At 51.4% G+C, this 13,094-nt stretch overlaps 4 protein-coding genes across 4 annotated transcripts; 1 reads left to right on the top strand and 3 right to left on the bottom strand.

Moving 5' to 3' along the window:
* Window positions 1-3,337: 3,337 nt before the first annotated feature.
* Window positions 3,338-4,838, bottom strand: CABS01_03644 (cation diffusion facilitator family transporter; the record flags this gene model as incomplete). The annotated part of the gene is made up of 6 exons (XM_060537017.1): window positions 3,338-3,571; window positions 3,757-4,142; window positions 4,197-4,277; window positions 4,373-4,523; window positions 4,588-4,632; window positions 4,704-4,838. 6 exons carry the CDS (start codon window positions 4,836-4,838, stop codon window positions 3,338-3,340), a joined length of 1,032 nt encoding a protein of 343 aa, XP_060391275.1.
* Window positions 4,839-5,777: 939 nt separating this feature from the next.
* Window positions 5,778-6,184, bottom strand: CABS01_03645 (uncharacterized protein; the record flags this gene model as incomplete). Its single annotated transcript, XM_060537018.1, has 2 exons — window positions 5,778-6,006; window positions 6,066-6,184. The coding sequence occupies 2 exons, from the start codon at window positions 6,182-6,184 to the stop codon at window positions 5,778-5,780; spliced, it is 348 nt and encodes a 115-aa protein (XP_060391276.1).
* Window positions 6,185-8,494: 2,310 nt separating this feature from the next.
* Window positions 8,495-10,777, top strand: CABS01_03646 (uncharacterized protein; the record flags this gene model as incomplete). Its single annotated transcript, XM_060537019.1, has 2 exons — window positions 8,495-8,541; window positions 8,590-10,777. The coding sequence occupies 2 exons, from the start codon at window positions 8,495-8,497 to the stop codon at window positions 10,775-10,777; spliced, it is 2,235 nt and encodes a 744-aa protein (XP_060391277.1).
* A 389-nt stretch (window positions 10,778-11,166) lies between these two features.
* CABS01_03647 (uncharacterized protein) lies at window positions 11,167-12,558 on the bottom strand (the record flags this gene model as incomplete). The annotated part of the gene is made up of 1 exon (XM_060537020.1): window positions 11,167-12,558. One exon carries the CDS (start codon window positions 12,556-12,558, stop codon window positions 11,167-11,169), a length of 1,392 nt encoding a protein of 463 aa, XP_060391278.1.
* Between the last annotated feature and the right edge of the window lie 536 nt (window positions 12,559-13,094).

Genomic DNA, 13,094 nt, shown 5'->3' on the forward strand with positions numbered 1-13,094 from the left:
ACCACTTTTCAAGCCTTAAACTACGCCTCCAACTGCGACGCGAGGCGCAAATCGAACCGAGCTTCTCCCATACGACGTGATACCGATTCATGGACTATGGAGTATGGACACACGCACCGCCCCGCCGGGCAGCAGACATCCTCGCTAAATCCATCCATCTTGACACACATCGGCCCTTTCCAGAGGTTCACTGCTTGTGGTTACTCCCAGCCAAGCGAAACGGTCTACCTGCGCCAATCAAGGGCCCGCTGATCAGGTCGCGATGCTGGATACACCTTCCACAATAGGCACTCGATCATGCATCCCGGAGCTGTCCCGCGTGATGCTCATGATCCTCACCTTTACTGAGGCACTGCTTGTATATCCTCGACAATCGGGCAAACAAGTTCTCTCAGGGCTGTCTATCTCAGGGGCCGCTTCAAAGTTCAGCCCAATTCCCAGGCTCCTGGGCCACTCGCTGCCCAGCAAGTCGCAAGCGCACGGGTCACCGGGGGTCGTATGTAGTCTTCCGTCGCCAGCCGGTTTGTCCTTGCAAAACGCTCATTAATACAGCAAGCCTCACCTTGGCTTCTCGACTGGGTTATGCTATGGTCCTGCTGCCTGGTTTGCTTCTATCATCTCCCGGACAAGCCGCAGATGTCAAGCGGGAACCGGAAGCATTCACGCGGCGAAGCGGGCGTTCTCGCGCAAAGTCTAGCTGCAACCTGCCTCACCGATATCCAACTCCAAGACCGCGAAGCTACACTACAAACTTTCTTGATCAATAAGGCCGCGGTATGATCTCATTATCCAACATGCCAGGTAATAAGCTATCCGTTATTGGCCACCCAAGCCCGGCAAAGAGGCAGCGGTGTGTCCAGCGCCGGGGTAAAGGGAACCTCCTATCTGTCCATTCGCCATCCTAATTCTCAGACATGACCATGCGACTGAGGACACCCAGCGGAACGGTTCCCCGTATTCACCATCCCAGTGACATCAGCCGTGAAGTGGTCTTCTCCCGTCCGGGCTTGTGTCAATTTGCGAGCGTTGCTGTCGTTGGCTATATCTCACCGAAGTCTGCGATTTCTATGGTCTCGTAGCAATTCAGAACTCGCAACTCGCCACTTATCCAGAAGAGCCGGTGAATTTACTCGGAATTCCCGCAAATTGGGATAGAAGTTTAGTTGTACCTACCTTCCATGCATCTATCGCATAGTGTTCGCCACACCTACCGGCAACAACCGACCATCGTCCCGTGTCTCAACGGTCGATGGTTTGTCCCTGATAATTCCGATGATTTCTCCAACCTTGCCTTTTTGGAGACCGACGGCCAGCTCCCACCATCCTTCTTGCTTGCCAATAGGTATCATTGTCCGGCTCGGTTTTCCCCGTCAGTTCAGTCCACGGGCCGGGCCAGCCCGGCTTACGCACGGCGGTGATGGCGACGATCTTCCTCAAAGTGGCATGTCGGTTACATGTCTAGGGATGTCAGCAGCCATGGATCATGGTAGCGTTCCCGACGGTTATCACAACGGCTTTTGGAGCTAACATATCTCGCGCTCACACAAGTTTGAAGAGCGGCCATGATCGGGACGTAGGCAACAGGCGGTCGGCTTCTGCATGCCTAGGATTAGCGCAGCCGAAAGGCTGATAGGGCCACACATTATTGTTCCTCTGTCGCACTCTCGCTTCCTCTCGTGTGCCCAACCAAACAGACCTACGCACTAATCCTTGACTCATAGGAATCGAAAGGTACTGGATGGATGTCAGCAACGGACTGTCCCGTTGTACTCGGCCCGGGGTGCGGCGCTATAGCTCGAGGCCGATGTGAGGGTGCAGGACACACCGGCACTTTTGCTGACCTTGGAAGTGTCCAGCCTATGATTTCGGTTCCCTAGCCACTTACACCGTACACATACAGGCTCGTAGGTGGGAATGTAGCAACCGAGGACACCTCGGATCCTTGGATTCGCATCGTTTCAAGGAACCATTGCCGCTAAGGTCGATCTCGGTTCTGCAATTCTGCAGTTTGGGAAAATGCAGCATTATTCTGCAACGTTTCCCTCCTCTGGATCAATGTCATGGATGCAATCATCCCACTTTTCGGCAGATTTGTTGGTGCCCTCCCCCCACGCCATTTCGGGGGCGTCCGAGGGGCGGGTTCCCGTCCCCCGCAGAGGAGACCAGGCTTACCGCTTACCACGGTATCGGGACGGCGATATCAATTCAATCTCCACGGTGAGAGATAGCGCTAGTGATGAGGCGATAGCATTGCAGAATGGCGATGACCAATGTGTTTTCAACGTGATTGTTCATCGAGTTTGACACATCCCCACGCCGCCCTAGTCAAGTAATGCTATGTGGTGGATGGCGTGGTCAGGTGGGTAGATGTTTTGTCCTTCCTTTTCAGCTCAGCTTGGTGTCCTTGGAATCTTCGATGAGGTACTCTATCAGATTCTGTAAGCTGGTTCGCCTTTCTTTCGTCTTGGACTTGGGAATGGCGACTGCAAAACGCCAGCTGAGTGAGGTGAGGCACTTCCGCTCAAAGACGTAGCTTTTTTTTCCTGTGCCGTTTTTGCTATTGCTACCCTGGTCTTACAAGTCTCCGTCTTGTGACTCTGTTCCCTGGACCCCCGGACATGACCAATCATTCGGTGAGAGGAGACACTGTGATGATGTTATCCATGTCTTGTAACCCGGACTGGCTGGATGACGAGTCGGACGGGGGGTTTTTTATTTTATTTCTTTTACTTATACTTGCGAGGCAAAGAGGCGGCACGGAGGGACTAACGATGTGACCTTACCCGGAAGGATGTGGTCGTATCGATTCTTCAGCAGTGAGACCCATCTTGGTTGATTTTTGATTTGATATGATGTGGTGGTAAGAGGTCCCTACATAGGAGGCTGTGCCAAGATTTCTTTTTGGGAGTTGGAAAGGTGGTAAGGCTTTTCTTTTCTTTTCTTTTCTCACATCATCTTGGGGGGTGGGTTCAGTATTCTGATGTGACGATGACGGTTCCTCCGTTGTGTGACGGAGGTGGGAGGTTGTATGCATACAGGCAGCAGTCTTACTTTCCAGCGTTTTGCGGGCGTGGTTTTTTTTCTTTTTTTTTTTTTTTTGTCATCATTCGAATGTGGTTTGAATTGGGTGGTTTCTTTTGGTGAGGCTTATGGGGAGTTGTACGCGATCGTGCAAAGATGGTTCCCAGCCAGTGATGTGAAACTTTAGAGGAGGATAGATGACTGGGCGTACGCATTCTAGTCCGGTCCAACCTTCCCTTGGCCTTGAAGCACCATTTCACTGGTTGTAGGAAGCTAGCTGCTTTCAGCTCTATACGTTACCTCGAAACATTGAGTATCAAGATATCTTCATTCCTTCCTGGACTTCGTGGTGCGGTCGTTGCTGTGTGGTGGTAGGATGCAGTGCGACGGAGCGGATCCCGAATTGTCGTAATCTTAAGCCAATAGCATCGGCTGTAGACGCGAAGCTGCTGATGCTGTCTTCCGTTATGGTGACGTGTGCGGTTGCGAGGGTTGTTGTCTGGTCTAGTTGCCAGACGAGTAAGTTTGAAACTTCTTGGACCCTGGGGACCTGAGGACGTATTGTCAGTCTTTTCCGTTTTGCTCTTTCCATATCGCCTGCTTCCAACATCCACATCCACATCCCCCCTATACACGTTAAGATACATGCACGCATTTTGTGCCGCCTATCTCTGAATCTTTGGGGTATAAGGCGGGTTAAATACATCACGATATGGAAAGGGAAAACTACCTTACCTTTAGCATCTCCCCCCGGACAAACTCCACGTCAACGCCCGCAGGCGCGCTCTCCATCAGGATCTGGCCTGCGCGCCGGCAGAGGGGCACAGCGGAGAGCGTGATTGTTAGGGCGATGAAGATGCCGATTGCCGGGTCGGCGTAGAAGCGGTTGGGGGAGGGAGATTTCCAGATGATGAGGGCGGCGATTATGACGGAGAGGTTGTTCAGGGCGTCGGTTAGGACGTGGAGGAGGACGCCTAGCATGTTGAGGTTGTGGGGGTGGGTGTGGCTGTGGTGCTTGGGAGATGATGTTGTTGGTATAGGTGTATTGGTGGGCGAGAGGGGGTCTCTTGAGTCCTCGGCGGGGTGCGTGGTTTCTCGGGTATGTTCGTGATGATGGGGTTCTGTGTATTGGGTTCAGGTTTGTTGTAGACGGCTTGGTTGAAGATTTTGCTGACCGTGGAGGAAACCTAGGACTATCATGTTGAGCCCGAGGCCGACGCAGCCCATGATCAGAATCAGTATTGGGTCTTTGAGATCTGTGAATGTTTGTCAACAGTTTTGGGCTCGTTACTATCGTTTGCCAAAGGCCAAGCACATCAGGACTGGCAGGCAAGAAAGGCCCAAGACTCACTTGGAAGTTGAGTGAATCTCTCAATCGCTTGGAGGAGGATGCTGACACCCAACGCAAGCAGAAACACGCCGTTGAAGAAGGCTCCCAACACCTGGGCGCGATTCCAGCCAAAGGGTAGGGATTTAGGCGGAGGGGGTTTCCTCTCTGAAACCTTTTTGGTATATCAGTCTTCAGATCAAGTACGGCTTGATCAGGTTTTTAGAAGGAGGACTTACTACCAAAGCTATCAAGGCGACGGCGAACCCTATCAGGTCATTCATCTAGATCGTTTGTCAGATACACCGACTGAACTAACATTAAGAAATAGAGGGATTGGCTTTCGCCGTCTTACGTAGTGAAAGGCGTCTGCTATAAGAGCGAGAGACTTTGTGCGGTACCCGACGACCAGCTCTGCGATGAAGAAGCCGCCAGATATCGCTATTGCGGCGATTATACGGCGCTTTCTGTTGATCTTGAAGCGAGACATACTCGTCGGGCTTTTCCACGTTCGGGAAAAGTTATCGTGGAACCACTACAAAGATTTGATTTGAACTTCAACAAGGACAAAAAGGAGGAGGAAGCGTCGACATGCGTAAGGCGGATATTATTAAGTCACGCTATAGTCAAGACCTTTTTGTTTTCCATCAACGGAAGAGAGCTTTGGACAGCGGTCGTACAGCCACAAGAGACGACGGATGAGAGTCTCGTACAGCCGGGTCATTTCCCCAAGACTCGGGACACACACAGACACGAGAAAGGTGTCTCTGACCCGGGTTGGCACATACAGGCACGGGAAGGAAACGGAAGCACGGAAGTTGTTTCTGTTCTAAGAACAAAGTTTGGGGCTGATGACTCGTAGGTTTTAGATATTACGCAACTTCGCCTGTTCATACTGGGATCATGGAATATGTTTATTGAGACTTTTGGAGGAAGGCGAGTAGGAAGAAAGGTCGGTGGTTGACTTAGTGGAAAGACCGAAGTCAGAAATGAAATACACTGGCGCTGGGTACCGTTGCTGGGAAACCGCTGATGTTGTAGCCTCGCTATTCCCCTCGACACTTTCTCGACCACTTCGTGGACGAGGGATGCTCTGCACGTGTAGCGTGTCCTTAGGACTTTTCTGGAACAGAAGCTCAGTGAAGCAAGGAGTGCTCATGCTAATATTATTGAAGTCGAAGTCGAGAGAGTACGTCTCTGCAGAGGAAGAGTTGGCATTCACTAGATTTGGGCTACATGAGCTTGCGATACGAGTGACATCCGCTGGAGAAGGAAACCGTGAGATGCTCGACCCGATGTCTGACGAGATACCGCTCTCGAGAAGCTTTGTGCGTAGTTCCAAGCGATGTTGGCCTGTAGTATTGATGCCAATGTCTAATATGTCTCAGAGATTTGGCGTGCTCAAAGACGACTCGTTGGGGGTTCCGGGCTACTCACCGATTGGGGCACCATCATCCTGTACATCTTGACCACGAATGCCGCTATATCGACGCATCTCTCTAGCAACCCGGTCAGGGCCAAGCTGACGCCCATTGAGGAATAACAGGCATTCTTTGCCTGAAGCCTTTTGTTTTTGCATCTCTCGTTTGATTGCTCTCCATTCGTTGGCGCTCACCTTCTTGAGGCCTGAATAGCGTTTCTTGAACTGTTTGATACTTCTCCAGTGTGAGAGGCTTGGTATAAAAGTTTCGGGGAATTGAAAAAGACTTGCACATACGTAATTCTAAGTTTGTGTCTCTGATTTAAAGTTTTGATTGTTTCCTCCGCAGATCTCTGTTCAGTCACGTAGAGTTGAGTGATCTCATCGTGCCACCTCTCCCACTCGATGCCAGACATTGCGGTCCTCAATTGAATGATGCCACGACAGATGTGATTACTCAAAAGAGATGTTGACAGTTTATCGACTAAGCGAAAGTAAAGCTTGAAAGTACTACGACAGATTCCGAGGGAGAATTCTGGATGTTATTAAGTGGTTGTGCGATTTACATGTCTACTTGTCGTCGATAATGATCTGGTGAACTGGACCTTTTGTGAATACAACACCAAGAAAATTACAGCCTGATGATCTGACGGGGACTTCTGCTACATGGCAAAAGACCAGTTGCAGAGTATTGGTCGCCTGGTCTTTGCCAAGGCTTATCAAGAAATACTAGAGCTGCAAGACTCATGCAGACAGACGACCAGTGCCAGAGCGAGTCGTGACGGAGCTGAGTAACATCAGGAGTTAATAGGCTTGCAGGTGTCTCTGTGTCTTGCCCGCGCACACCAGCCTGCATGGGCCTTTTGCTCAAGGTGCGTGTGGTACCCAACAAAAGCCCCTAGGCAGCAAAAGTTCCGGTTGCCTGAAAAAGCGTTGTGGCGAACTACTCGATCAAACCGGGCGTGTTATGCCAATTTGAAGATTGCTGATACGTCCCCAGTCATCAAATAATGACAATTCATAAAGAGGCCATGGAATAACTGAGTGGAAAAGGATTATTGGGGGACATCCTGCCCCCAAGGCTGTGCCTCCCAGCTCTGCTGGGACTCTGTTGATGTGACTTCGACAGTAATTGCATCGCTGCCTGTACACCGAGTGCTCATCAAATTTCTTAGGCTAGAAGGTATTGACAATTGTATTCGCGAACTGACTACAAAATTCACTCCACTAATTTGCAATCAACACGTCTTCGCATTATTGAAGCTTGACTTGCAGAAGTCCCCGCAGCTCTGATTATCTTCCACCTGAGAGAAGCTTTGGCACGATGATCCGAGCTGACAAGAGCATCTCTATGACAAACTAGCGTTAGAACAATTGGGTAGAGAAAAATAGGGCGCAGAAGGTCACTCAATTTCGAAAGTCTTCCATTTTCGGGATAGAGAGGTGAGAAGGCCATATTGTCAAGGAACTTACATGCAGCGCGTACGCGTTTCCTGCCAAGAGGGAAAAGGCGACGGCGATGATTGAGAATTTCATTGTTGGCTAGAGGGTGATCGGATGTAGAATCGTAAATGACCCGTTTTCTTGTGAAGATCCGATGAACTAATGGTATCCCATCGACTGCTACAAGGCGACAGTACAATGGTCTCCAGCTTTTCTCCAAATTCTCTGAGATATAAATTTTTTGATTTGCGGATATTGTGGAAAAAAATCGGAATAACGCCTGATTAGTTCTTCCCCCGCACTCGGATGTACTGTCGCCTTGCAGCAGTCGATGGGATAGACCCAAGCTGTGAGTGAATGGGAATTCGGTTGGCATTTATAATTCTCCATGGGAAGGGCGGTAGATGCCTCTCCTGCCCTTTCCAAAAGCGGATGCTTACGATAACTTCCGGTGATGAAGCCGCCGGACCGGCGACTTTAGGAAGTTTACAAAGTTTCGAGGCGTTTTTACTGTTTTAGAAAGCATTCCTGGAACACACCATGATGCTACGCCTCCGCGGCCTCTAGTTTCAAACACTTCTGCCAATGTCTTCAAGAAAAAGACGGCTAGTTTTTGCAGTACGTATGACATGGACATGAACTAGGTAGCCCGCACTGGATGTACTTATCCTTGTTCACATGACGCTTCGAGAAAGCGATAAAGAGTCATGCTCTGCTTTGCTCGACCAGGGCCTTCTTCCAGACTGAATGCGCTCCAAATACTTGGCACTTGACTTATCACTATGAGTTTAAGAAAGTCTCGCAGTCAAGTGACTGGGGCGCAGCACGGGCAAAACGCAAAGGTGAGCCTCTTGTGGTACGAGATGTTGATGTTGGAGGACCTCCCGGCTGTCTCTAGTATTCCCACCATCAGCAGTCTCACTTTTCATCCAGACTCAGTCAAGTTTCTAATCATACTAATATTCATTTTAAATAAATGTCGATTTTCTCCATATCTTAGTCTTTGATCGTGGGAATGAGTACTCTCGACTACCTTAAGTACTTCTCTCTTGCGATGCCTCAAGAGGAAGGGACAAAGGTGCCTGTTTGACTGCCTCCGATTGGTGGAGTGCATCCAACGGACCCACCCAAACTGCTCCCTGACACCGATAAGCTGATCATCTGTGATAAGATAAGCGATAAGCAAAAAAAGTTGCCGACCGTCGAGATTTTTGATGGTCAGGTCCCCCGCCATCGCTCAGACACCGATCAATTCGTCAACTCTAACCGCGAAAACAGCAATCATGGGAAAGCGCAAGGTCACCGCCCTTGAGAAGGTCGATGTCGACTTGTAAGTGACTCGCGACCTAGCCGACACGTCAATCGCTAACAAGAACAGCGCCGGGTTGCAGTACAAGATCCGCCGCGATCCCAAGTCGTACGAAGAGAACTTCCTCCAGCAATGGGGCCAGTATGAGAGTCAGCGCGAGGTCTTCCTCGTCTCGCCGACGACAGCAACGAGAGAGTACACAGAGTCCTTCCATAACCTCGTCGATCTTCTCGCCCACACCGTCGACCTGTATCCGAAGCACGCTACCGCGTTCCCCGATGACCTGAAGGCGATCCTGTTGCAGCATCACGAGGTCCTGCACCCCGAGCTGCGCGAGAAGATTGTTGGAGCTCTGGCGCTCCTCCGCAAGAAGGACGTCATCGACTCGACGTACTACCTCACGACGCTGTTCCCCATTCTTGTTTCCTCGCCCAGCAAGTCGCTGCGAACGCTCTTGTTCGGCAAGATCCTTACCGAGATGCGCAATGCGAACTCCAAGGCGACGAACCACCCCCTCAATCGCACGATCCAGACCGTCCTCTACAACCTCATCACGGCCGACCGCACATCACCGAAAGCTGTTTGGGCTGTCAAGCTGACCCGCGAGCTGTGGAAGCGACAAATTTGGACCGATGCCAAGACGGTCGACGTTATGAAGGAAGCGGCTCTCTCCGACAACGAAAAGGTTGTCGTTGGTTCCGTGCGGTTCTTCCTCGGTGGCGACAAGGAGCGTGAGGAGCTGGAGGACGATAGCAGTGACGAGGAGCAGATTGATTTGCAAAAGATGAAGCATCAGATCGGCATCAACAAGAAGTCAAAGAAGCAGGCAAATGCGTACAAGAAGGCCGTTGCCAAGATCCACAAGCAGGAGCGCGGCAAGGGCAAGCCTCACCCGCTCAACTTCTCCGCCTTCCACCTCCTGCACGACCCTCAAGGCTTCGCCGAGACCGTGTTCCAGAAGCACCTGCAAAGCACCAAGACAAAGTTCTCGCACGAGAACAAGCTCCTCGTCCTGCAGCTGGTCACGAGACTGGTTGGTCTTCACAAGTTGACCATCATCAGCCTGTACTCCTGGTTTATCAAATTCCTCACACCCCGCCAAGAGTCGGTCACTTCTTACTTAGCTTCTCTAGCTCAGGGAACGCACAGCTTGGTACCCCCTGATGCGGTTGAGCCGCTCATCCAGAAGATTGCAAACGAATTCGTCTCAGAAGCCGCCGCCGCCGAAGTCGCTGCAGCTGGTCTGAATGCTATCCGTGAAATTTGCGTCAGACAGCCCCTGGCTATGTCCGATACACTGTTGCAAGATCTTGTTCAGTACAGAAAGAGCAAAGATAAGGGAACAATGATGGCGGCCAAGGGTCTTCTGTCTCTGTACAGAGAGGTTGGCGCTGATCTGCTGCAGAAGAAGGACCGAGGCAAGGATGCGTCTATGGGTCTTAGAAGCGGAGAAATCAAGACGAAGAGATTCGGCGAGGAGGAAGTTGGAGGCATTGAGGGTATCGAACTATTGGCAAGATACAAGGAGGAGCAGCGCAAGCTCAAGCGTGCCGCCAAGGGCTTGCCAGAAGACGGCGCCGACAAGGACGAAGACGAGGATGAGGAGGGCTACAAGTCAGAGGACTGGGAAGTGGACTCGGATGACAGCGACGACTCCGGCGGTTGGATCAACGTTGATCACTCGGATGATGAAGACGAGCCTGCGCCGAAGAAGCGCAGGACAGCAGATGACGGTTCGGATGATGAGGAGGACGAGGAGGACGAGGAGGAGGACGCCGATGAACTTGAGCGGATACAAAAACTCGCCACGACCACCATTCTCACACCCGCCGATCTCGCGAAACTCCAAGAGCTGCGCATGGAGGCCAGTCTTAACAAAACACTGGGCAAGACCTCGAAACGTTCAAAGGAGGCTGAGAAGGCTCTGGCCCGTCACGCAGACGACGGCCTTACGGCTGAGCAGATTGAGGCTCCCGCCAGGCTGCGCAAGACGACCAAGGAGGAGAGAGTCGCGTTGGCTCAGGAGGGCAAGCCGGGTCGCGAGGAGCACAAGTCGACGCAGGCCATCCGCCGGTCCAAGAAGGAAGCCGAGGGCAAGAGTTCGACGAACAAGGAGAAGGCGCGCCAGAAGAACTTTATGATGACGCTGAACAAGGCCAAGTACAAGAACAAGAGGAGTTTGGTACAGACGAAGAAGGTGCTGCAGGGTCACATTGAGAGGAGTAAACGTGGCGGAAGACGTGCCAACGGTACATAGACTAGGCGAGGATGTTGCAGAGTCTTTCTGTTTGAAACCTGGGTTCTTAGTTTGGGGATGACGGCATATGTAATCAAAAGCTCTGTGTTCCAGCATGCAAACAAACAATCAAGTGCTTGGTCAAGTTCACGATGACTTCTCGCAAAGTTGACTCCATCTATTAGGTCGCCTATCGACAGTTCTAGCCTGCGGAAAGCTTCATCTTCAGTCATCTCCACCTTGCCTTGAGCTGGCCTATCCTCTTAAACCCACCCACCTCTCCTTCAGCACCAATTCGGCTAAAAAAACGAAGCATTGCTTCCTTCTTCAACTCAACTGAACCAGATTCAGTAGTAAGGGCCGCCAACCCTGAATACCCACCCCTCACTTGAGGCTTGCACATACCAGGCTTAATGCTTCTTGTTCGTGCGACCGGGTCTTGGCCAATGTGTCTTCCTCCACGCAGTCCATCCTCTCCATCCGACCATATGTTTGGCAGCTAGGCAATCCGCACATAACTTTTTGCCTAGTCGCGCAAAGTTTTTTTGGCAACCGCACTTCGTTCTCGTCAAGATACCTGTGGAGGACACAGCTTCCGCAGGCTCGTCGTCGACATCCATCGCCCCGCCCTGAGACTTCTTTTCGCTGCCGCCCGGCATGCTATCTCGACATTCGCGACAGTAACCCTCGGTAGTCCTGTGGACTTGGTGGCCGCAACCCGTACACTGCATGATCTCGGCCGCGGGCAGGCTCTGGAGAGCCTGTAGGGGCTCGGCGCTGGTCGTTCCCTCGAAGAGACACTTTCTGCAGTGGGACTTACCTTGCACTACGTGGTTACGCTCACATATGACGCAGATTCCCTGTGCGGTGAAGAAAGCTGTCAGCGGTGTGTTTGGGGTGTCTGGGGCGATGCAATCTTCGCAGCGCTTCGTGCCTGGAGGCACGGTCTTAACGTGGCAGACGTCGCAAAGGATTAGCGGCCTAGTGAGATTTTGAGATGAGAGAGGGACGTTTCTGAACGGGTTGGGTTGACTGTTACCTTTTTGGAAACCAGAACCATCGTCTGGACCAAAGGCGACGAGGATGCAGATGCACTCTGCGCATCGTCGTCGTCCGGGAGCACATGGCACTCCTGGCCTCTTACAGCGGACGCAGAGGAGCGGCCTATGGGGCTGGAACTGTTGATACTCTTGGGATAGCCTGTGACTGTCATCTTCCTTTGGAGGGCTGACGGGGGCCACTGACGCTTCATCTGTGTTGTCGCGGGTTGGGACGACGCCGGTGTTGAGTAGGAGAAGGGCTTCAGCGGCGATGTTACGGAGAACCTGCTCCCTGACGTTGCCCTGCCTGCAGTTCTCGCATACGGTGGAGACTGGTTGTCCGTTGGTGCCGATGGGTTCCGGGCCTAGAATGGTTTCGGAGCATTGAGGACATGTCCGATAAGCTTGGTTATCAGCATACTGAAAATTGTTGGCGATGATGGACCTGAGAGGAGGGAGGGTAACTGGCAGACTGCTTGAGGGCCGGTTCGATTGGATGGGATTGAGCTGAAGGAAATCGGGGACTGGCTGAATCTGAGAGCCAGTTCCTCCCTGAGGAACGTATGGGCCTCGGCGATAGATCGACAAGATGTCTGTTGCTGGGCTAAGGGGGATAGGGGAGGTTACTGAACGTGTGTTTGGTCCGTTACCCGATGTATTGATGTTGAGACGAGGCCTCTTTGGTGAACGATCTGCGTTTGATGACTCTACCCATCTCTTACCAGAGTGTCCGGGAGTACCATAAGGCGTATTGCTCTCCATCGAGAAGGTTGCTAGTTGGGTGGGGGTTTAGTTGACTTACGAGATGCTGCTGTAAATGCTGTGATGATTAAGTACGAATATTGGTCCTGGAGGCCTTAGAGAAGCTGAGATGATCAAGATGCTCCGAGAAGACACTTTCTTTTCTGGATTCCTGTTACCTTAAATACATCATGACTGCAATGATTGTGTCTTGAATTGTCAATGTTTCACGGCTTCAAAGGGCCAGTTCATTGTTCATCGACTCAACTCAAATGACAATTAGAACAAAGTTCTTGACCTTTATCATCTCGGCAAGAATAGAAAACCTTCTTTTGTCGAGGAAAATGCAGGTCTACCTACTCGAAGCAAAGAACATGATCTTGGTCGAGCGACATGAACAGCTTTACCGTAGCAAGCACTTCTAACATTTTATTAGACGCGAGCCTCCATGCCTGTTTTACTCCGATCCTGGTGCACCTCAACAGTTTCTTTCAAGAACTCGCATAGGGGAAAGGGAACGGCTAGAGGGAGAGAATACGGTTATTTGAAATCAAGTT

Source organism: Colletotrichum abscissum (genome assembly GCF_030869225.1).
Source record: "Colletotrichum abscissum strain IMI 504890 chromosome Unknown Scaffold_7.1, whole genome shotgun sequence".
NCBI classification, from domain to species: Eukaryota; Fungi; Ascomycota; class Sordariomycetes; order Glomerellales; family Glomerellaceae; genus Colletotrichum; species Colletotrichum abscissum.